This window comes from Marmota flaviventris, chromosome 6 (genome assembly GCF_047511675.1).
Source record: "Marmota flaviventris isolate mMarFla1 chromosome 6, mMarFla1.hap1, whole genome shotgun sequence".
Lineage (NCBI taxonomy): Eukaryota > Metazoa > Chordata > Mammalia > Rodentia > Sciuridae > Marmota > Marmota flaviventris.
Window position 1 is genome coordinate 110995688 of NC_092503.1, and position 24076 is coordinate 111019763.

Below are 24076 nucleotides of genomic sequence, written 5' to 3' on the forward strand. Positions count from 1 at the left end.
ACGCACCACCCCACCCAAACCAGGGCTCTAATGGGTGAGACTCAGTTCCTGCCCTCAGGAAGTTCATAGTCTGGTGAAATTCAAACTTGTGTAAACCAGTGGTTAAGATACAATGTAATAAATTCGGGCAATGAGGCACAAGTCTGTAATCCCAGTGATTCGGGATCCTGCTGAGGCAGAAGGATCCCAATCTGGAGGCCAGTACCTAGCAGTTTAGGAAGATCCAATCTTAAAGAAATAAAAAGAGCTAGAAATGTAACTCAGTGGTAAAGCACCCCCTGGGTTCAATCCCCAGTACCAATGATAATAATAATAGAGTGCACGAACCTTGAAGTGGCAAGGAGGAATAGTTCAGAGAGGCTACTCTGGTAACTGACTGACTATATTAAGAAACTAGTCCTAGGCTGGGGATGTGGCTCATTGTTACAGCACTTGTCTGGCATGTGTTAGTTAGGCCATGGTTTCAATCCCCAGCACTGCAAAAGGAAAAAATAAATAAAATAAATAAATAAATAAAATAGGGCTGGGGATGTGGCTCAAGTGGTAGCGTGCTTGCCTAGCATGCGTGAGGCACTGGGTTCGATTCTCAGCACCACATAAAAATAAAATAAAGATATTGTGTCCATATAAAACTAAAAAAATAAATATTAAAAAAAAAAGAAAAAGAAACGGGGCTTGTAATCCCAGCTACTAGGGATCTTTAGGCAGAGGGATGGCAAATTTGAGGCCAGCCTGAGCAATATATCGAGACTCTACCCCAAGATAAAACTAAAAACTGGCATGTTGGTGCATGTCTGGAATTGAAGCTGCTGAGAAGGCTGAGGCAGGAGGATCACAAGTTCAAAACCAGTTTCAGCAACTTAGCAAGGCCCTAAGCAATTTAGCAAGATCCTGGGGATGTGACTCAGTGGGTTAATTGCTCTTGGATTCAATCCCTGGTACCAAAAAAAAAAAAACTATAAAGGGTTGGGAGGGCTGGGATATAGTTCCATGATAGAGTAAGGCCCTTGGTTTGAACCCCAGTACCACACACATACCCCATAAAAGAAAGAAAGAACGAAAGAATGAATCACCCTGGAGAAGACCCAAGAAGAATAACCTATGGAGAGTAAATCTCTGGGCCTAGAGGTTCAGTCATAGATGCTTGCCCAGCATGAAGGAGGTGCTACTTTCCCCCAGCACTGCAAAATAAATAAATAAAACTTGCCCAGGGATAGTAACATTTAAAGGCAGTGATCATAGGGATGGAGAAGAGAAGTTGGGATTGGAAAATGTGTAGATTCAACAGGATTTGGTGATTCATTGGATTGTGGGGAGACAGTATCAGAAAGGGAGGAGCTAAGGATGGCTTCCAGAAGTGGTCAAAGACATAAGAAGAAAACTGGTGTCATAATGGCAAGGGAAGTAAAAGAGGATTGGTCACAGGAAGACTGAGTAAGATAAAAATTGAACAGCAACAACTTGATCCTGCAGTTAGGAGGTTACTGGTGATTTTTGCCATGGAAGTTTTAGAGGCATAGAAAGAAGTTTATAATGGGTTGAAGTGTGAACAAAAGCTAAAGAAATGAAGACAACAAATGTAGGATCCTAGCTAGCTTACAGAAATAGTATTTGACTTTAATAAGTAATGATCTCAAGGCAACACAAAGTTTCCATTGCATGTCAATTATTTGTTGGGGAAAAGCCTGGGTGAGAAGATGTTTATTAATGGATGGGCATTTGTGTCTGCATGAGGGCTGATATAGACAAGATACCAGATGTATTTGTCTATGCCCAAGGCCTCAAGGAACACCATAGTCCTGAGGCCTAGAGCTTACGTTCTACTGTACAAAACAGACATGTCTTATACAGGCGCAATCCATTACCCAGTCTTTGATCCCTCTGGGAGGCAGGGGACAGAGCCACAGATAGTAGGACTAGGACTACCAAATGGGAACTTTTAACTATGTGAATCCAGATTCCTAGCACCTTCTTGTATGCTGTTTTTAAAATGTAGGAATTGGGGCTGGGGATATGGCTCAAGTGGTAGCACGTTTGCCTAGCATGCGTGAGGCCCTGAGTTCAATTCTCAACACCACATAAAAATAAAATAAAGATATTGTGTCCACCTAAAAAACTAAAAAATAAATATTAATAAATAAATAAAATGTAGGAATTGTGGGGGCTGGGATTGTGGCTCAGTGGTACAACGCTCACCTAGCACGTGGGAGGCCCTGGGTTCGATCCTCAGCACCACATAAAAATAAAATAAAGATACTGTGTCCAACTACAACTAAAAAATAAATATTTAAAAGAAATGTAGGAATTGTGGAGCATGGTGGCACATGCCTGTAAGCCCAGTGACTCTGGGGCTGAAGCAGGAGGATCACAAGTTCAAGGCCAGATTGGGTAACTTAGCAGGACCCTGTCTCAAAATAAAAAAATAAAATAAAAAGGGCTGGGGATGTAGCTCAGTGGCAGAGTGCCCTAGTTCAATCCTGAAAAACAACAACAAAAAAGTAGGAATGGGCAATTTCAAGTATTTGACTTTTAGGTTTTCAGAAATATATGCTACTCAAAATAGACTACCTCAAGATGTAGTCTCAAGGAGAAAGCTGGGCACTAGCTGAAAGAGAACACAACGTTCAGAGAGAAGAGACCGCCACCATCTAATCCATTGATTATAAATGATAATATATTGGAAATGTGGCCTACCACTGTACGAATAAAGATAAGGATGGACTCTAACAGCACAAGTAGAAAGCAGGCTATTGACTCAGTAGTCGTGACAGAAGTCTCAAACCCCTCCCTTCCCCCAGTTCTGCTGCCTGCCCTCCTCCAGGATAGAAATAGCAAAGGGTCTCCAAGAATTGGTGCGGGGGGGGGGGGGGAAGGGAAGCTGTTTTGTCTTCAAGTTTGGTGGGAATAGAAAGACAGGACAAAGAACAGGACAAGAAGTGCTGGAATGTGGGTTTTGTGTAGGATGTGTTGGAACAGGTGTGGCGGCACCAAGCACTCCAGGGCTACATGAATCACATATAGTAATTCAGCCAGCAGTCACTGCGTACCTATAAGCATGTCTGAGACAGTTTTATAATCCTACCACTCCCTCCAACAATATTCTCTACAACCCTCAAACTTCAATGCCTACAGCTGCATAGAGCAAAGTGTAAGAATTCCTACAGAGGAGTGGACTCTTTTGAAACATTCCATCTACAACTCCCAGCACTAGTCAGTCCCAGGCCGCTCGCTGATCAGTCAGTAAACTATTTAGAATATGCTAACGGGCATAGCAGTTGAGAGGAGGTTACTCCCCTCCAAGGCAAAGGCAAATCCTGGTAAACACTGGTTCACAGGGCGCATGCGCACAGGGTGATTATGGTTACTGCCATCGAGGGATGGTCGGGATCTTCCCGAGGAGCAGAGCAACCTCTCAGAGCTTGCTCCGGGCACCTGACGCCCCTCCCATTTTCCTCACACCGCCTTTAACCGAAGCGGAAGCAGCACTTGCGTCGCCTAATCTTCCGGTTCGCAAGCTCCGGAAGCCGTACTAGTTGGCTCTCCTGGTCGATCTCTAATCACCATGGTGCTGGCTGTCTTGCGCGTCCTGGAACCCTTCCCGACCGAGACGTCCCCTTTGGTAGTACTGCTGCCGCCCGGGGACCCATGGCCTGCGGCGGGGCTGGGCCTGGTTCTGGCCCTTCGGCCTGCAGGAGAGAGTCCAGCAGGGCCGGCTCTGTTAGTGGCTGCCCTGGAACGGCCAGGTGCTGAGACTGAGGAGCAAGGTCCTGGGCCCCCGCAGCTGCTGGTTAGCCGCGCACTGTTGCGGCTCCTAGCACTGGGACCCGGGGCTCAGGTGCGGGCGCGGCCCGTGCGACGGCCCCCGGCCCTGGGCTGGGCGCTGCTTGGCACCTCACCGGGGCCTGGGCTCGGACCACGAGTCGGTCCTCTGCTAGTGAGGCGTGGAGAGACCCTGCCGGTGCCGGGGCCCCGGGTGTTGGAGACGCGGCCGGTGTTGCAAGGGCTGCTGGGCCCGGGGACGCGGCTGGCTGTAACTGAGCTCCGCGGGCGGAACAGACTGTGCCCAGGGACTGGGGATAATAGCCGGCCCCCGCCCCCGCCGCCGCCGGTGGTGTCCTCCTTCGCTGTTTCCGGCACAGTCCGGCAACTCCGAGGAGTTCTGGGAGGGACTGGAGATGCACTGGGGGTGAGCCGGAGCTGTCTCCGTGGTCTCAGCCTCTTCCAGGGCGAATGGGTGTGGGTAACCCGGGCCGGAGAGTTATCGAACACTTCTCAGCCGCACTTAGCCACGGTGCAGGTCCTGCAGCCTCGCTGGGACCTGTCTGAGAGACTGGGACCCAGCTCCGTGCAGCTGGCAGAGCCGCTCGCTGACCGAACGGCTCTCGTGCCTGCCACTCTGGCTTTTAATCTCGGCTGTGACCCCATGGACGTGGGAGAGCTCAAGATTCAGGTGAGGAGTGTTTCCTTATCCTTTTTTTCTTTCTTAACTGAATTGAAGACTAGACTTGTATTTATTTTCCCCGCCCTTTACCACCTTGAACTGTTAATGTCTCTTAGCCTTGTTTATCCATTCTCTTCAGTCAAAATATCATAGCGTAGTGGTGCATGGAAAGGGTTTTCAGCTTTTCGGGTGAAAAATGAAGTTCACGATCAATTGACAGGTGTGTATATTAATCTGCTCAGTTTAATCAGCTATTTATTGGATTACTGCAATGTATTCAGTGTTGTACTGGATAGTGTTTCAGTGCTTTTGATTATGTTTATTCTTTTTTTTAATCTTTTTATTTTTTAGTTATAGATGGACACAATATCTTTATTTCGTTTATGTATTTTTATGTGGTGCTGAGGATGGAACCGGGTGCCTTACATGTGCAGGGCAAGTGCTCTGCCACTGAGCCATAACCCCAGCCCTTATGCTTATCCTTGACTTCAAATGCTTTCCTTTTTTAGCTCCTTCTGTTAATATCCTGCCATCCTTTCCTACATCTTTTAGCCCTACCTAACAATGCTACCTCTTCATAGACTTTCATAATCTCGCTACCACAAATTTAACATTATTTCTTACTCCAGTAGCATTTCGTACCTTTTTTTTTTAGTGCATTTATCTTCTGCCTTGTTGATTACATAATCTGTCTAATCTCTAATTATATTATTGTTGTAAATTCCTTGAAGGAAAGGACTCCTTTTTTTTTTTTTAATCTCCGGTGCCTAGTGTTTAACATAACTAATTAATTTAATTTGGTACTAGAGATTGAACTCAGAGCCACTTTACCACTGAGCTACATCCCCAGACCTTTTTATTTTTATTTTGAGACGAGTGTCTCACTAAGTTGCTTAGATTCACTAAATTGCTGAAGCTGGCCTCAAACTTGCAATCCTCCTTCCTCAGCCTCCCAAATCACTGGGATTACAATCATGTTTCACTGCTCCCAACCTGGTCAACTTTAATATTTCATTAAATATATTGAAAAATATATTGGTTTCTGCCTTCACTTCAAGAAGACAGTTGTAGGGGCTAGAGTGTGGCTCAGTGGTAGAGTGCTTGCCTAGTACGCATGAGGCACTGGGTTTGATCCTCAGCACCACATAAATATAAAATAAAGATATAGTGGGATTGTGGCTCAGTGGTAACGCGCTTGCCTAGCATGCATAAGGCACTGGGTCTGATTCTCAGCACCACATACAAATAAATAAAATAAAGGTCCATCAACAACTAAAAAAACAATAAATAAATAAAAAGAAGACGACAGTTGTACTTAGAAAAATATAGTTTTGGGCTGGGGTTGTGGCTCGGCGGTAGAGTGCTCACTTCGCACATGTGAGGTCCTGGTTTCAATCCTCAGCACCACATAAAAATAAAGGCATTGTGTTGTGTCCATCTACACCTAAAAGAATAAATATTAAAAAATTAAATAAATAAAAGGTATCCAAAAATGAATATTAAAAAAAAAAGAAAAATATAATTTAACGTTTAATTAAGCATCTGTACATATGTTTTAGACTGGTGATGTCCAGTATGGAAGACACTAGCCACTTTGTGGTTCTTTAAACTTAAAACTAAAGTAAAAAATTCAGTTCTTTATTTAGCCATACTTCAAATGCTCAGTCACCTCATGTAGATATCAAATATTTCCATCATTGCAGAAAGTTCTGTTGGACAGTGCTAGAGTGGTTAATTAATACTGTGGGATGGGCAGAGGGTATGAGCCTCAGTTTAGAGCATTTGCCCAGCATGTACAAAGCCCTGGATTCAATCCTAATATTGTAAAAACAAAAACTATGAGATGGCAGGACAAGAAGATATACATAAATGGGAGATGTGGATTCCTTCTCAATGGGGAAAATCTACTAGAGTATTCACAGTGGAGCTCATTCAGCTGAACCAATTCTTTCAACTTTATTAAGATCATGTCTTTTTCCCACAGTCCACTTAATATCAATCCCATTGGTTGCCTAATGTCATTCAAAGGACTTGTGGGAATAATTGTCTTTGTCACTTTACTGGATGTGGGCCAGAAAGATTGTCTTTACTGGGGAATTTTTTGGATGCAGAGTCTGGAAAAGAGCTTCCTGGTGTTCATTAGAGGGAAAGGCTTCTATCTTCTAGGGAAGACAGAGGTGTTTAGGGGGCTGGGGATATAGCTCAGTTGGTAGAGTGCTTGATTCATATGTACAAGGCTGTGGGTTCAATCCCCAGCACCACAAAAAAATATTAAACCCAGATCTAAAAATAAATATAAAAAATAGTATACCCAAATCTATGATTGAGTAATAAGAAAAATGTAAAGAAAGCAGACAGAGGTGTTTAGTTCTGCTACCTCAGGCCCCACCTCCGACAAGTCTGTGGCTGCTAAGTAGGACAGGGCCTGACTCTTTGGGAGAAAGTTATAAAGTGGTGATTATTTCTCTAATAGAGATACTTGGAAGGCTCCATCACCCCCGAAGACAAAGGAAGCTGCTCATTGCTGCCTAGGCCTCCATTTGCCAGAGAGTTACACATCGAAATTGTGTCCTCTCCCCACTACAGCACTAATGGAAGTTATGACCATGCTCTTTACCAGCACTTTCAGACACCCAGGTTAGCTGCCTACCCCTTTTAAGGAAAATAGCATCTCAGCCTCATCACTTGCCTCTTCTACCTATCCAGGTAACCCCTCTGGTTGAAAGAAGCCATTTTTAGGCATATTGTATTCTCATTGTGTAAGGCAGACAATAGAAATCTGAATCATAAGGTGAATTTGGACATTATGAACTAAGAAACCTGTTTGATCAAAGAGCACTCCAAAAGAGCCAGTAGCCTGCTCTCTCATTATCTCTGCTCCCCCTTTCTAGTCTCCCCTCCATTTCCCCAGCTTGGTCTACGTCTGCTTGTTCTCTGGTAAATTTGCTAATCTCTGGTGAGCAGTAGATCCCTAAGAAGTAGTCTATATGTTGGGAGTGCGCATGGGGAAATGTGGTAAGCACATGCTTATGACTCCACTGGTAGCTGACCAAGGCCACGACTGTGTTTCAGGGTGGTACAGGAAGGGGATGTTCTGTGTGTGCCAACGTTCGGGCAAGTCGAGATCCTGGAAGGAAATCCAGAGAAGCTGCCCAGGTATGCAGCTTCCTCCTATTTTATAACTGGGATTTGCAACCTAGGTGCAATTCTATAATCCTCTCCCCCCAAAATTATATGTAATAATTTGTGCCTAAGAATATTTTGTTGTTGGGTACATTTTTTTTTTTGTAGAGGAAAAAAATTCTTTGGGTTCCCAAACGGGTGTATGACTGAAAAAAAGTTAAGAACCACAGCCTAGGCCTTGCCTGGCATGGGCAAGGCCCTGAGTTGAGTTCCCAGGACTGGGGAGGGTGGGGGGCTGCTAATGACTTGACCAAGATGGGATTCCTTCCTTTTCCTTCTCAACAGTGTTGTTTGGGCCAGGACTCAGGCCATGTTGCTCATATTTCAACATAAGGATACACAGACTTTGATTTTTGCCCTAACCCGTCAAGTGTGCACATGCTGCTTCACAACCTTATCTCAGAAAACGGGACAAAGGGATTGCTGCTGAGCTGGAGAGGCCTACCCTCAGAGAATTAGAGGTAGAACGTAGTTTAGCCAAGAGCCCAAGTCAGATATCCAGCTTTTCTGTTCTCCTGTTGCTTCTGACCACTGAAGTCCCATGTAAAAATGGGGAGGTAAAAAAATTGAGAAGGGGCCTGGGACTGTGGCTCAGTGATAGAGCGCTTGCCTAGCATGTGTAAGGCACTGGGTTCGATTCTCAGCCCCACATACAAATAAATAAAATTTAAAAATTTCAAAAAAAAAATTTGAGAAGCAGTGGTGGTATAACTCAGTGCAGTAGTACATGTGTAGTATGTACAAGGCCCTAGGTTCAATTCCCAGCAACAAACAAGAGTGCTTCTGCCTTATGTGAAGGGAGGAAGATGTCTAGCTCTGTACCCCAGGTAGTCCCTTTATTGATTGGACTAATTTCCTCTAGTGCTAGGAGGAGAACACAACTGATAGGTACACTAACCCAACCCTGAGAGCCATCAGGCATAAGGTCTCTGGCCCAGCCAGCCTGTCCTCTGTCAAAAGCAACACCTTGTCTGGAGTGCCTGGTTCATCCTTGGTCAATATCTATGCTTCATTCTGTCTGGTGTTCCGTGCACCCAGTTTCAGGATGGTGGTGCCCAGATGAAGGGCCTGGTAATGCCCTGTGTAACTTCATTTAGGCTCCATGGTACCACTTTGAGGTTTCCCAGATTAAATCCTGGCAGGAAATGCTGACTGGCATTTATCGGTTACTTTCTAACTGTGTCTCTCCTCTTAAATCTAGCAAATGCTTATAAGCTATAGGAAAACTACAGAATTCCCACCTTTTGTACTTTCAAAAGAAAACAAGCACTGGAACTTTCTGTGATAGACCAGTGAGCCATTTCTGTTCCTGGACTTTTGTCTTCCCCCTAAGCAGGCACCCAGTCAAGCAGGGTTTTGGAAGGTGGCCTAAGGACAGATAGAAATTAGTATTAACAAGCCACACTAGGCTTGTTAAGGGAACCCCTGAGAGGGCCCTGAGCTGCCTGCCTGGCAAGGAATTCCACTGTTAGTGGCACCTCTTCAGCTTCTCCTGTGTTGCACTTCCCAGAACCAGGTCACATGGGAGCCAGTTTCATTGCCACCCATCCAGCATTCTGGGTGGAACACAACCCAAATAGATTCCAGAGTCTGGCCATTCTCCTTAAGGTGATCTAACTACTTTACAACCAAGGAAGGTGGTACCCTAACCCCACACACACACCAGTGCCTTCCTTCCTCACTTTCCTAGGCAATGTTTCCAATATGCGTTCCAACTCAAGGTATTTGCCTTAATTGAGGTTCTACACTTTAGAAGCCCCTATCACTTATTTAACTAGTTACAGTAAGATACAGTTTTCTGGACTGGGGATGCTTAGTGGTAGAATTCTTCCCTAGCACACTGAAAGGCCTGGGTTTCATCCCTAGCATATAGTTTCCCCTATAGTCTAATAGACCATATGGTCTAGTACATGAACTTGCTATGCTACTCCCTTCTACCATGAGCCACTCCCACCCACCCCCTTTGCTTCCAAGCTTGGCATCTGTTGGATAGTGTGACCAAAGGAATTTGCACCCTGATTGGACCTTGAAGAAGCCAGGTTAGCCAGGTGCGGTGGTGCACACCTATAATCCCATTGTCTCAGGAGGCTGAGACAGGAGGCAAAGCCGCCTCAGCAATTTAGCAAGGCCCTAAGCAACTTAGCAAAATCCTATCTCTAAATAAAATATAACAAAAGGACTGGGGATGTGGCTCAGTGGTAAAGCACCCCTGGGTTCAGTCTCTAGTACCAAAAAAAAAAAAATATGATCCAGTCCAGGAAATAAGAAAGACCATCTGCTTTCCTTTCCCCCTACTCCCATACTCCCTGCCTCATCTCAGGGCTCTTATTTATATTGTCTTGAGTTTGTCCTCTATGTTTGAGAAAGCTATCTGTCCTTGGGAAAGGGAGTACATGGGCTCCAGGTCTGGGGTTCATTGGGCTCTTTCCTTCAGGTGGCGGGAAATGTTTTTTAAAGTGAAGAAAACAATTGGGGATGCTCCAGATGAACCAATCAGGGCTTACTTGGCTGATACCACCCATACCTCCTTATACATGGTGAGGCCTAGGAGTGGGAGTAGACCTGGTATAGGGGGTAGAATGAATGTTTAGAACCTAACACTTCCTCCTGCCTTTCACAGGTGGGTTCTACCTTGAGCCCTGTCCCAATGCTTCCTTCAGGAGAATCCACTCTCTGGAATAGCTTGTCTCCTCCGGGTCTGGAGCCCTTGGTGACTGAGCTTTGTACTGCTCTGAAGCCGCGCCTTCAGCCAGGGTGAGTGAGGCCACAGCCACAGGGTATGAATTTCCTAGCTTGGTTTTATTTATTTTTTTATGTGGTGCTGAGGATCGAACCCAGTGCCTCCCGCATGCAAGGCAAGCGCTCAACCCCAGCCCAAGACAGATGATTCCTAATGCTCTCCCCAGAGTGGAAGCCTTCACACCGATTGCAGGCCACCAGCCCTGTCCTTTCTGTGTTCTTTGCTAAAATAATTTCCATTTTCCAAGGTTGTCTGTGCAGGAAGAGTCTCCAGCAGGGGCAGTCGTCTCTGAGGCTCCCTTCTTGGGGAACTCAGTGGTCATCCTGGCCTTCACCACCCTGGCCCTGAGGGACACAGCTCCTAATACAAGTGTCTTGAGTATAGACCCAGATCCCTTCTTGGTGCCTCTCAGTTCAGTTCAGACCATACATGATAAGCCAGACGCTATTGAAGGCACAGCTGACCAAAGAGAGTTAGTCTTTGGCTGCTGGATAAGTTCCATGCCCCTTCCAGAACACCAGAGATGGTGTGGGATATATGGCCTCATCATAGAGATAGAGCTGGAGGCAAGACCTAAGGAGAGACAAATAGCGTATCTGCTTTTGAGATCCAAGGGTCCCTGGGTTACTGGGGCTTCTGACATTTGAACAGAATGGAGGAAACAAATGTCTTCTCTGGTTGTAGGGGATCCCTACTGACAGGAACTGGCTGTGTCCTTCTACGGGGCCCACCAGGCAGTGGGAAGACAACAGCAGTCGCAGCTGCCTGTAGTCGCCTTGGGCTCCACTTTCTGAAGGTGAACCCTAACTGCTTCCCCTCCCCAGCCCAGAGTCTGTCTCCCTCTTCCTCTTGTCTTCCTCTGTTGACCATTGGCTCTAACAACTTTGCCTAGTGGCCACAGCATATTCCCACAATGTTCATCTCTTGAGAGTCCTTTCAAGAAAGCAGTGTTTGAGCTGGAGTTGTAGCTCAGTGGTAGAGTGCTTGCCTAGCACATGTGAGATACTGGATTTGATCTTCAGCACCACATAAAAATAAATTAATTAAATAAAGGTATTGTGTCCATCTACAACTAAAAAAAAATATTTTTAAAAAAAAGAAGTAGGAAGTGTTTTTAAGATTATGGTGGATAGTCCACAGAATGGGTTGGGTTAAAAAGTAAACCTTGGACTAGGGATGTAGTAAAGTGGTGGGGTGCTACTCCAGTATGCCTGAGATCAAGGGTTCAACCTCCAACTCCCTAAAAGGGAGAAAATGGGAGACTTTAACCTAGTATAGCCATACAAAGAAACGTCTGCCATGTCGGATTGGGTGTCACACATCTAGGGAGGCTGAGGCAGGAGGATCACAAGTTCTTGAAGCCAGCCTCAGCAACTCAGCAACCCTGTCTCCAAATAAAGAGGGCTGGGAATGTAGCTCAGTGGTAGAGCTCCTTGGGTTTAATGTTCAGTACAAAGGGTTGGGGGAGAGGGGAGAAATAGTAGAATTTGAACCCTCCTTTGCCCATCCCTGCCCTCCCAAGTAAAGATGACCTGTGTCCTCTAGTTTCTCCTTTCCCCACCTCCCTGTCTCAGTCATGCCTGCCCTTGCTCATAGACCATTGACACCCCTTTCCTAGGTGCCCTGCTCCAGCCTCTGTGCAGACAGCAGTGGGGCTGTGGAGGCAAAACTTCAGGCCACCTTCTCCCAGGCACGCCGCTGCCGGCCTGTAGTGCTATTGCTGACAGCTGTGGATCTTCTGGGCCGGGACCGTGATGGGCTGGGTGAGGATGCCCGTGTGGTGGCCACACTGCGTCACCTCCTCCTCAATGAGGACCCCCTAAGCAGGTATTTATGCAGAGCAGGATCTGCTGTAGATCTGAGGCCCCTGTCCTCTTAATTCTCTTTAGCCTTTCAGTCTTTTCTCACCCTCCTGTGGCTTCCAGCAATCTGCCCATTTGGCTACCCTAAGCTAAGGGTCTTTGGGGTGTTCAGGGGGAAGATTGTGGTTTCGTATTGGAGGGGGACACTAGGCTGAAGCGAAAATACAGCCTCTCCCCTCTGTGAGCTCCCCTTGTGGAGGGAGAAGCACAAGTCCTCTCAGGCTGTTTCTGTAGATTCCCATCCAGGAACACTTGGGTGATACTCATCTTCATACCCCATTCCAGCACCCACCCCACTTCCCCTGTACTTCTGCACCAGTCTTAGGACAAGGCAGTGCCCAGGAGCTGCCAGGCACATTGTCACTCTCAGTGCCCACTCCCGTCTGCAGTTGCCCTCCCCTGATGGTTGTGGCCACCACAAGCCGGGCCCAGGACCTGCCTGCTGATGTGCAGACAGCATTTCCTCATGAGCTAGAGGTGCCTGTGCTCTCAGAGGGGCAACGGCTCAGCATCCTGCAGGCCCTCACCACCCACCTGCCCCTGGGCCAAGAGGTGAACCTGGCCCAGCTAGCACGGCGGTGTGCAGTGAGTATCAACATAGATAGAACTCAGCCCCGATGCCCTGTGCATTAGGGTAGGAACCCCAAGGCCTTGGCTCCAGCTGGGGGACCAGCCCCACAAAGGTTCCTGCTACTTGCCCTGCTCATGTGTCCTTTCGCGTGATTCCTTAGGGCTTTGTGGTAGGAGATCTCTATGCCCTTCTGACTCACAGCAGCCGAGCAGCCTGCACCAGGATCAAGAATTCAGGGTAAGGGGAGTGGAGCACAGGAGGGAGAAGACAGGAAGAGGAAATTTAAGGGGAGGGGCTGGTGAGAAAAGAAGGACATGGGAACTGACAGGGATGAAGCCTTAAGTGCAGCCCTCCAGAGGCCTCTTGTGTGTCTCTCTGCAGTGTGGCAGGCAGCTGGAGCGAGGAGGATGAGGGGGAGCTGTGCGCTGCTGGCTTCCCCCTTCTGGCTGAGGACTTTGGGCAGGCACTGGAGCAACTTCAGACAGCTCATTCCCAGGCTGTGGGAGCACCCAAGGTGGAGACTCCAGCTCCTCAGAGGTGGGGAAGGTGCTTCCTCCACTTGGACATCCCCAACAGCCTGCTTTCTGTGTCTTAGATTCCCTCAGTGTCCTGGCATGATGTGGGCGGGCTACAGGAGGTGAAAAAGGAGATTCTGGAGACCATCCAGCTCCCTCTAGAGCACCCTGAGCTCCTGAGCCTGGGCCTAAGACGTTCGGGCCTCCTGCTCCACGGGCCCCCTGGCACAGGCAAGACCCTCCTTGCCAAGGCAGTAGCCACTGAATGCAGCCTTACCTTCCTCAGGTGGGCAAGGGGCCTGGAAGGGATGGCAGTTGGGTGAGGTGCTGTGGTGGGTTGGGGAGCAGAAGGGGATACCTGAGAGGTCAAACTGTGGGACCTGTTTCACCTTCTCACATCCTCTGGTTCAGTGTGAAGGGGCCAGAACTCATCAACATGTACGTGGGCCAAAGTGAGGAAAATGTACGAGAAGGTGAGCCGGATGAGAGGTAGAGCTTCTGGTCCTTCCTAAACCCTAATGGCTCCTGTGCCACTCCCCTCCTTAGGCTAATCCTGGTCATTCCTAGTCTTCCTTTCCACAAGTTGGGTTCCTGCCCAGGGGGACCTAGTATCTTCAGTGCCAGAGCTGAATTATTAGACCCTGGATCCCTCCCCTTCTTCCCTGATCAAGTCCTCCTGAGGTCCACTCCCCTTTCTGTGAGCTCCTCTCTCAGTCTTTTCCAGGGCCAGGGCTGCTGCTCCATGTATCATTTTCTTTGATGAACTGGATTCCTTGGCCCCCAGCCGGGGGCGAAGTGGAGACTCTGGAGGAGTGATGGACAGGTGGAGGCCCAAAGTAGGAGGGATGTGAGACAGGTTGTAGCAGTCTTCAGAGCCCCAAGACAGAAGTTCTTACCCTTTGAATTTTTTTTTTTTTTTTCTTGTTTGTTTGTACCCAGGATTTAACCCAGGGGTGCCTTACCACTGAACTACATTGCTAGGCCTTTTTATTTTGAGACAGTCTTGCTGAATTAATGAGACTGGTCTAGAACTTGTGATCCTCCTGCCTCAGCCTCCCAAGTTGCTGGAATTACAGGCATGTGCCACCATGTCTGGCCTGCCCTTTCAGTTCTGAGATAATATAATGGAAGCTAAAAGGAGTCGTGGAGTTGGGTGTGGAACACCGAAGAGAATGGGGGCTTACATGGAAGGGTATTCAGGACAGAGCTGAGCAGAGGGCCCTGTTGAGGCAGACTGTAAGAAGCAGCGCGACAGGCAGGGGCAGAGTCTGATCTGGACCAAGGACTCTCTGCCTTTGCTTCCTCCTCTACAGGGTGGTGTCTCAGCTACTGGCTGAGCTGGATGGACTTCATAGCACTCGGGATGTGTTTGTGATTGGTGCCACCAACCGACCAGACCTCTTGGACCCTGCCCTTCTACGGCCTGGCAGGTGGGCACCCTTGCTTTGACCTTCACCAGGCCCATTGGAATTATCCTTCCATCGAATTCTGTACTTCCTTCATCCCTCCTGGCTGACCTCCCTGACACTTTTACCCACCTCTCTCCCTAAAGGTTTGACAAGCTGGTGTTTGTGGGGGCAAATGAGGATCGGGCCTCCCAGCTTCGTGTCCTAAGTGCCATCACACGCAAGTACATACTATTTGAGAAAGACTCCCAAAGGGTTTGGGCAGTTAGGGGATGCATGTAATGCGCAAGATAAGCTGGTCAGCAGTGGCTTTCAAGGAAGGAAGTGGCACCATTTAATGTTTCTGGTGTACCCACACAGGTTCAAGCTAGAGCCCTCCGTGAGCCTGGTGAATGTGCTGGATTGCTGCCCTCCCCAACTGACGGGGGCAGACCTCTATTCTCTTTGCTCTGATGCCATGACAACTGCACTCAAACGCAAGGTTCACAACCTGGAGGAAGGTGAGCCACATAACAACCTGGGAGGTCAACCAGAATGCTAGCAGAGACAAGTCATTCTGGGATTTTAGAGAAGGGACATCTGGGGGACTCTGAGCAGGAAGGTACCTCCCACAGGGCTCTCTGCTGAGGTATAGAACACAGCCTCTGTTCTGCAGTGGGAAACTGCCTTACTTCCCTTTGTCACCTCTTAGGGCTGGAATTGGCGAGCTCAGCACTGTTGCTTACCATGGAGGACCTGCTACAGGCCGCCACCCGCTTGCAACCCTCAGTCAGTGAGCAGGAGCTGCTCCGCTACAAGCACATCCAGCACAAGTTTGCTGCCTGCTAGGAGCTGCCTGCAGCCTGGGACTGCCCATACTGGCAAAAGGTACCTAGATGGCCTCTCAGAGAGACCTGAGACGAAAGGGTTCCTCTTCAGGCTATGCTGACCCCCCTGAAGGCTGCCTCCCTCCAGGAGACACCCTGGGTGCAGTGTGGCCTTACTCCAATGTCTCCTCTTTGCCCCTCCTTCCAGGCCAGCTTTAAGATGGGCCCACCTGCTGAGGAGGGCCAGGGACTATCTATCCGGGGATTGGCCCTGAAGTCATTTATGGCAGAAAATAAAGTACATGCTGACCTCTGCTGGTGTTGTGAAAAGTTGGAGTGGGGAAGAGCAAGGTTGTGGGAGGAGTGAGCCTAGGGAAGTGGGCGCGGGCACTCTGGGGGCCTGTTCCTTCAGACATAAACACAAGACTTAGGGAATTAAAAGGCACAAATTGTATTGTTTATTCTTTTTTTTTTTTTTTGCCTGAACCCACATCCATGAACCTCAACTGCAGTGTCTCTGTACTAGGGTTGGGCTTGGTATGGGGCCATGGATCCCTACCTTCCCAGAGCCTGGAGTACCTAGGCAGGGGATCATGGGAGGCAAGACCATCTTCATTCTGTCTTCTTGAGCACGTGGATGAAGTAGCAGGGAATGTAGGTCTGGCCCGGCTTGTAAGGCTTGAAGTCACCCAGGATGCTGTGTTGGCACTTGCCCCCAAAGGCTGCTTGGAGCAACTCCGTGAAGGACGCCAGACAGTGTGGGTAGTAGGAGAGCCGGAATTTACTGCAACAGGCGCCCCCCATCAACCATGAGGACCAGTGGCCTCAAGCTTTCCCCACTACTACCTCACCCCTGCCAGGCCAAGCAGTACCTGAAGCTAGGAGAACCATCCTGGCCAGCGTCCGTCACCTGCACTGTGTAGTCCAGGGTCACCATGTGGGCTTTGTTATTCACTGTTAGCACTGATGTCGTGATGTCCTTGGTCGAGTCACTCTATAGGCAGTGGCGTAAGCTACATTAACCCACTATGGAGCCAGAGGACCCCAGGCTCACACCTTCCATTTGGGGCCTGCCCTTCCCTGGTGGACCACACCTTGTAGTAGATGTTCTTCCCTGGGGGTGCACAACCTGTGCTCAGGATGTGGTCATAGTTGCGATGATCAATGACTAGCAGGCCCCCTGACCGCACCATGCTTGCAATGTTCTTCAGTGCCTGCCGATGCTCACTCTGGTCACCTGGACTCCAGCAAGGGCAGAGAGGCTCCATCTGGACAGGGCCCCTGGCACCATTCTCCCTCCTATTTCTCCCCTCCCAGATGCCAGTGCCAAGGCAGAGGGGCCAAAAGGCAAAGTCATCTTTGTCAGGGGAGCAGGCACCCAGGAGTCTGTGGAAAGGGGTAGAGCTCAAGGCAAGTGACGTGCCCAAGATCACACCTCTCACCTTTGCAGTCTGGCAAATGGGCAAAACTGTTTCCAAGACAGATGACTGCATCGAAGCCACCTCCTGCTGGTCGGGGCACATCTTTATCCAGAGTCATCCAGTTGGCTTCTTCAATGACTGGGGGCCAAGAAGGGGAAGGAATTAGAGTGGCATCATGGTACCTGCACTGTCCACCTCCGCCAAGTGCAATTCTCCATCACTTTCTTCTTCAAAACACAGAGTCCCCGTCCAGTTAGAGGAACTTGGAGATTAAGAAGAGAGGGGAGAGCCATTTTGGGGAACAGGGGCTCTCTGTTTATGTATTTTTATTTGGGAAGAGGGACAAGATGCTATAAGTAGTTAAAACTAGCCTTTCAGAGCTAGGTGTGGTGATGCACACCTGTAGAATCATCTACTCAGCAGGCTGGAGGCAAGGAAGACCAGACTGGGCAACAGACTCCATCTCAAAAAGGGTAGGGAGTACTGCAAGTACAGCTCTTTGTAGAACTCATGCATAACATGCCCAAGGCCCTGGGTTCAACCCCAGCACCAGAAACAAACTAGCTCTTGACCCCAGTAGTTCATTCTGATACTTAAGCCTGTCTTTAGGAAAATGACAGTAACATTGTTATCTCCTGAGGAAAACAAAATACCCCAAACCACCCCATGTAAAGGAGCTCAGGGAAGAGAGACCAGTGTTCCTGGGAGTGTCGTCAGGAAGGCCTGGCTAGGTTTACATACCCCACTTGTCAAATGCAGGCTCCTGCCGTCGGTTCCAGCGCTCCTTAAGTGCATACTTCAGCATCTTGTCACTGGCGTCCACACTCGTCACACTGAAACCCTCTTCCACCAGCATGATGGAGTCCACCCTGAGCAGGGCCAGGGATGGGAGGCCAAGAAAAACAGGAGAGTCTAGGATGCCAAGGCAGCCCTGCGCAAGGCACTTCCCTCAACTCTTCAGAGTCTATTTCTCTGCCTCTTCTCCCAGACCCTCCCCATTGACCTAAAATGACCCCAGAAATCTGTACTGTGGATTGTAATTAGGGGTTCTATACTACTGAGCTATATCCCCAGACCTTTTTATTTTTTGAGTCAGTGTATTGCTAAGTTGCCCGGGCTGGCCTTGAATTTTTGATCCTCCTGCCTCAGCCTTTCAAATACCTGGGATTAGAAGCATGTCCTACCAAATCTGGAATAAATCTGTTTTGTTGTTGTTGTTGTTGTTTTGTTTGTTTGTTTGTTTTTTTATCACTGGGTAGTAATTTTCATTTTAAAGCACCTTGTCAGAGCTAGGCACTACAAATGTGCATTAATCCTTTCGGCAATCCTGTGAGGTAGATGGTAGGAAACTGGCTCACCACAGGCAGTATATGTAGCATGCTGGTCTGGAACATAGACCAGACCCTAAATCACCTGGGTTTGTATCTTCCCTCTACTACTTGGGGAACTTTTCCTTCTATAGGGCCTAGTTTCTCCAGTAATAACTGGAGAATTATCATACTTACCTCATGAGGTTTTGTGAGGGTTTGAAAAGCTCCTGGCACTGCGCTTGGCACGTGCAAATATTGAACAAATGTTAACTGTTAACGCTGCCCAAGGCCATCACAGGAGAAACACGCTGGAGCCAAGGATCTGGCCTGGCCCCAAAGCTCAGTTCTTGCTCTGCGCCATGCACCCTCACTACTCCGCCCACCCTCTCTTGCTCTGAGTCTCCCACACACCTTCTTCCCTCTTGGCATACTGGTGCACTTGAGGTGCCCATTCTGCCGGGGGAAGCATATAGCCGCAGCCCTGGCGTCCATCCTGCGCCTGCCCAAGTCCGGCAGGTGAGGACCGCCCCAACGTGCCCAGTCGGTCCGGCAGCCCACCTGTCCGGGCACAGCCAGTCCCTCGTCCCCACTCCCCAGCCCCAGTTGGGGCTCACCCCGTGCCGCAAGCTACGTCGAGCACCCGCTGGCAGCCATGCTGGCGTAGCAGCCCGAGCAGCCACGCCTTGTACTCGGCGGTGCGGCTGCGGGTGTCCCCGATGTAGAGCTGCCACACGCGCGCCGCCTCCCCGTCCGCATACTGGTCCGGTATCCCTTCGGCCGCCACTCCTAGAGAGCGGGTTCGGTACACGCTGTCCACCATCCTTCGCCAAGCCTGGCTCGGCAACCTCCAGCTCCGCATTTATAGTTAGGCTGTGTTCGGCGGCCCCACCTGGCCAATGGCAGGTGAGCATGGGGACACGCCCCTGGTGGGCTCTACGCCCGGTCTGTCCTTGCCCGCAGGAGGGCTCAGCATCGCAATCCTGGATCCCGCTCTTCGAGCCCTCTGCAATCCCCACCATGAGACCACTCTTTGACCCTTTGCCCACCTAATCCGGGGGTCGTGGGGCGTGGCGGGGGGCTGTGCCAGGAGAGGGCGGAGCAGTGAGATTGCTCACTCCACCCCTACCTAAATCGGAAAGAGTCCCATAAGGCAGGATTGGCCAGCGCCCTGGGAGGGAAGAAATTAGCATATCTAAGGAAGGAATGTCCATCTGGAAGGGACTAGCAAGCCAGGGCAGGGAAGACGTTTGAAGTCTAGGATAATGCGGACTGTCCATGAAAGTACAAAGGCAGAGCAGGGCCCTACCCTAAAATCATCCTCACTCACCTGGAAGCAAGTGTGCCTTTAACATAGATGACAGCATCAGCTTTTTTCCCCCAGAGCCTCCTACAGTGGAGGAGTCTGGTCCTTCCAATTTGTGGCCTACAGAGCACTCTTCTAAAGGACCACTTGCTGGGGCTAGGGCTGTAACTCAGTGGTAGAGCGCTTGCCTAGAACGGGTGAGGCACTGAGTTCCATCCTCAGCACCATATGAAAAATAAATAAAGTCATAAAGTATATATATATTAAAAAAAAAAAAAGACCACTTGCTAGCCAGGCACAGTGTCAAATGCCTGTAAACTTAGCTACTTTGGAGGTTACAAGCAAGAGGATCAAGGCCAGCCTGGGCAAGTTAGCCCTACCCTTTCTCAAAAGTCTGGAATCTGGGGGCTGGGGTGGTGGCTCAGTGGTAAAGAGCTTGCCTGTGTGAGGCACTGGGTTCAATTCTCAGCACCGCATTAAAAATAAATAAATAAATAAAGGTTCATTGGGAAAAAAAAAAAATATATATATATATATATATATATAAAGTTGGGAGTCTGGGGGTGCAGCTCAATGGTAGAGCCTTGCCTAGCATGCTGGGAAGCCCTATGTTCAATCCCCACTCCCACCCACCCACCCCCCCAAAAAAAATTGTGTGTGTGATGGCACCTGCCTTTAGTTCCAGCTATTCAGCAGGCCGAGACAGGAGGATCCCTTGAGCTCAGGAGTTCAAAGCCAGCTGAGCAATAATGTGAAACCCTGTGTCACACAAAAAAATTGCACACTAAGGACCATCTGTTTTCCACAGGGGCCTATAGAGAGAAGTTTGGGGTCAGGAGTGGTAGGGGCTTGGTGCCTTTATTATTTATTATACTACTTATTGTCACTTTATAAATTGGTCCTTTGGTTTGGTTTGGTTAATCTACATACCCCATTTCCTCCGGAGAGCAGAAGGTTTCCCAGATTTCTCGCCCAAGGACAAGACCTCAGACTTAGGTAGATTCCAGGAGCCACAACTGAGCAAATCCTTGTAAGAAATGGAGAAAAATCAAATCCATCTGCATTGGTTGTTCCAGCCTCAGAAAAAGTGAGTTAGGGATGAGAGAACAAAGAAGCCTCCTTCCCTTATCTTTACTTGTCAGAATTGCAGAATTGGAGGAACCCCAAAGACTGTGTAAGCATTCCTAACTTTCTAATTCTGGCACAGAGACAGTCCCAAATGGACCTGCCCAGGCCCAAACAAAGAAGCCTTGGGCTCATGTTCACCTTACAGAGAACTCTCTGAGAACAGGCTTAGAAAGATATTGTATTGGGTAATTTCAAGTAAGCCCATAGTCATTCTTTTATCAGAATATTCTGGGGAAAATGCACTCTACCACCTCTTAACTTTATTTTCAAATCTCATCCTGAAAAAATTCTCCTCATTGGGCACCATGTTGTGTACTTGTAGTCCCAGCTACTTCTCAGACTAAAGCTGGAAGATCATTTGGACCCAGGAATTCAAGAACAGCCTGGATGACATATTGAGATGCTCAACTAAAAATAAATAAATAAAAAGATGTAATCTCAGTGGCTCAGGAGGTTGAAGCAGGAGGATCACAAGTTCAAGGACAGCCTCAGCAATTTAGCAAGACCCTAAATAAATTAGTGAGACACAGAATCAAATAAGGGCTGTGGAGGTGGCTTAGTGGTTAAGCACCCCTGGGTTCAATCTCTGGTACCAAAAATTTAAAAAAAGGAAAAAGAAAGAAAAGACAAAGGAAAGAAACATAGAATTATCCTCAGTTGTGGGCAGCATCACAGCATAATATACACCTTATTCTATGGGGTTGGCTGTGTGTGGGGCTGAGTGCAGTGCTGGGAATCAAATCCAGGGCCTTCTACATGCTGGCAAGACCTCTATCACTGATCTATACGTACAGGTCAGAAAGAGAGAGAGAGAGAGAGAATTTTTAATATTTTTTTTTCCGGCGGATACAACATTTTTGTATGTGTGGTGCTGAGGATCAAACCTGGGCCGCACGCATGCCAGGCGAGCGCGCTACCGCTTGAGCCACATCCCTAGCCCGATAATTTATTTATTTTTTTTTAATTTTTTATTGTTGGTTGTTCAAAACATTACAAATTTCTTGACATATCATATTCCACACTTTGATTCAAGTGGGTTATGAACTCCCACCTTCACCCCATACACAGATTGCAGAATCACATCAGTTACACATCCATTGATTTACATATTGCCATACTAGTGTCTGTTGTGCTCCGCTGCCTTTCCCATCCTCCACCATCCCCCCTCCCCACCTCTCCCCTCCCCTCCCCTCCTCTCTCTCTACCCCCTCCACTGTATAACCCTGAGGGTCTCCTTCCATTTCCATGCAATTTCCCTTCTCTCTCCCTTTCCCTCCCACCTCTCATCCCTGTTAAATGTTAATCTTCTTCTCCTGCTCTTCGTCCCTACTCTGATCTTAGTTACTCTCCTTATATCAAAGAAGACATTTGGCATTTGTTTTTTAGGGATTGGCTAGCTTCATTTAGCATAATCTGCTCTAATGCCATCCATTTTCCTGCAAATTCTATGATTTTGTCATTTTTTAATGCAGAGTAATACTCCATTGTGTATAAATGCCACATTTTTTATAGCGATACCAGACTTCAAACTATACTACAGAGCAATAGTAACAAAAACAGCATGGTACTGGTACCAAAACAGGCAGGTGGACCAATGGTACAGAATAGAGGACACAGAAACCAATCCACAAAACTACAACTATCTTATATTTGATAAAGGGGCTAAAAGCATGCAATGGAGGAAGGATAGCATCTTCAACAAATGGTGCTGGGAAAACTGGAAATCCATATGCAACAAAATGAAACTGAATCCCTTTCTCTCGCCATGCACAAAAGTGAATTCAAAATGGATCAAGGAGCTTGATATCAAATCAGAGACACGCCGTCTGATAGAAGAAAAAGTTGGCTACGATCTACATTCGGTGGGGTCGGGCTCCAAATTCCTCAATAGGACACCCATAGCACAAAAGTTAATAACTAGAATCAACAAATGGGACTTACTCAAACTAAAAAGTTTTTCTCACCGATAATTTCTTTATATAAATTTGATATGTATTTTACCCAGAGCCAAAAGGAAAATAATTATTTGGCTCTAAAATGACAAGCTAAATTTGATTATAAATTGACAAGCTAAAGCTGTTAAACAAAAATTTGATTATAAGGGTTGGGGCTGGGGCTCAGTAGAAGAGCACTCGCCTAACATGTGCAAGGCACTGGGTTCGATACTCAGCACCACATATAAATAAATAAATAAAATAAAGATCCATGAATGACTAATAAAAATATATATATATTTTTTTAGAGAGAGAGAGAGAGAGAGAGAGAGAGAGAATTTTTTAATATTTATTTTTTAGTTCTCGGCGGACACAACATCTTTGTATGTGGTGCTGAGGATCGAACCCGGGCCGCACGCATGCCAGGCGAGCGCGCTACCGCTTGAGCCACATCTCCAGCCCTAATAAAAATATTTTTAAAAATTTGATTATAAGAAGTGAAATTTTGCTGGGGATATAGCTCAGTTGGTAGAGTGCATACATCTCATGCACAAGGCCCTGGGTTCAATCCCCAGCACCAAATAATAATAATAATAATATATAAGAAGTAAAATTTCAAGGAAAAATAGACCTATTGCTGTTAATTTTATTATACTAGAGTTTTTAAAATGAAAAATTTAAATTATTTATCTCTTGTAAGACTAGGGATTGAACATGGGGGTGCTCTACCACTGAGGTACACCTCCAACCCATTTTATATTTTGAGACAGAGTCTCCCTAAATTGCCCAAGCTAGTCTCAAATTTGCCATTCTCCTGCCTCAGCCTCCCAAGTTGCTGGGATTACAGACTAGTATGTACCACTGTGCCCTCGGCTTATGGAGCTCTTTGATTAAAACTAGCCCAAAAATATACACACACACACACACACACACAATTTAGAGGAGAAAGGCTGGGTGCTTTGGCGCTCACCTGTAACCCAGCAACTTGGGAGACTGAAGCAGGAGGACTGCAAGTTCGAGATAAGCCTTAGCAATTCAACAAGTTCCTTGATGAACTTAGTGAGACCCAGTCTCAAATAAAAAGGGCTGGGGATATGGCTCAGTAGTAAAGCACCCCTGGATTAAATCCCCAGTAACCTACCCCAACCCCCAAAAAATAGAGGTGAAAGGCCACACTGATACTGATAAAGAAGAAATTTATTTATTTTTTCTTGGTACTTACTGGGGATTGAATTTAGGGATACCTTAACAATGAGCTACACCCCCAGCCTTTTTCATTTTATTTGAGATAGGCTAAATATTCCTTGTTTAAATACCGATGGTTAAGCTTTTTAGAAATGCAGACTGGGGTGTAGCTCAATGGTAGAGTATTTGCTAGGTTGCATGAAGCCCTGGGTTCAATTCCCAGTTCCTAGAAATCACTAAATAACCCATTTCCTCATAGAGATTACATCCT

At 47.5% G+C, this 24076-nt stretch overlaps 2 protein-coding genes across 6 annotated transcripts; one reads left to right on the forward strand and one right to left on the reverse strand.

Moving 5' to 3' along the window:
• Positions 1 to 3495: 3495 nt before the first annotated feature.
• Positions 3496 to 18161, forward strand: Pex6 (peroxisomal biogenesis factor 6). Of its 5 annotated transcripts, none has more exons than XM_027950487.2 (18): positions 3499 to 4450; positions 6915 to 7078; positions 7514 to 7597; positions 10059 to 10161; positions 10245 to 10378; positions 11049 to 11160; positions 11983 to 12191; positions 12616 to 12811; positions 12958 to 13034; positions 13179 to 13311; positions 13393 to 13598; positions 13724 to 13785; positions 14027 to 14135; positions 14626 to 14742; positions 14865 to 14942; positions 15079 to 15218; positions 15410 to 15585; positions 17705 to 18161. In XM_027950487.2, exons 1-17 carry the CDS (start codon positions 3563 to 3565, stop codon positions 15544 to 15546), a joined length of 2949 nt encoding a protein of 982 aa, XP_027806288.2. In that variant the 5' UTR covers positions 3499 to 3562; the 3' UTR covers positions 15547 to 15585; positions 17705 to 18161. The 5 variants fall into 5 exon arrangements, with proteins under 5 accessions (XP_027806290.2, XP_027806288.2, XP_027806289.2 ...); XM_027950486.2 differs by lacking the exon at positions 17705 to 18161 and adding an exon at positions 15733 to 15839 and having other exon boundaries at positions 3500 to 4450; XM_027950485.2 differs by lacking the exon at positions 17705 to 18161 and having other exon boundaries at positions 3500 to 4450; positions 15410 to 15839.
• On the reverse strand, positions 15979 to 19114 carry Gnmt (glycine N-methyltransferase). The gene is made up of 6 exons (XM_071613375.1): positions 18870 to 19114; positions 17687 to 17814; positions 16967 to 17083; positions 16619 to 16761; positions 16397 to 16518; positions 15979 to 16308 (listed from the first exon to the last, which is right to left on the reverse strand). The coding sequence occupies exons 1-6, from the start codon at positions 19112 to 19114 to the stop codon at positions 16137 to 16139; spliced, it is 927 nt and encodes a 308-aa protein (XP_071469476.1). The 3' UTR covers positions 15979 to 16136.
• Between the last annotated feature and the right edge of the window lie 4962 nt (positions 19115 to 24076).

Bases quoted from the DNA above. Each gene is read 5' to 3' on its own strand.
- Pex6 (XM_027950487.2), top strand. From the start codon at position 3,563: ATGGTGCTGGCTGTCTTGCGCGTCCTGGAACCCTTCCCGACCGAGACG. The intron at 10,162-10,244 runs GTGAGGCCTAGG...TGCCTTTCACAG, and splicing joins CCCATACCTCCTTATACATG to GTGGGTTCTACCTTGAGCCC. The intron at 13,312-13,392 runs GTGGAGACTCCA...TCTGTGTCTTAG, and splicing joins AGGCTGTGGGAGCACCCAAG to ATTCCCTCAGTGTCCTGGCA.
- Gnmt (XM_071613375.1), bottom strand. From the start codon at position 19,114: ATGCGGAGCTGGAGGTTGCCGAGCCAGGCTTGGCGAAGGATGGTGGAC. The intron at 17,815-18,869 runs GTGAGCCCCAAC...GGCCCTGCTCAG, and splicing joins GACGTAGCTTGCGGCACGGG to GGTGGACTCCATCATGCTGG. The intron at 16,309-16,396 runs GTACTGCTTGGC...CGCCTGTTGCAG, and splicing joins GATGGTTCTCCTAGCTTCAG to TAAATTCCGGCTCTCCTACT.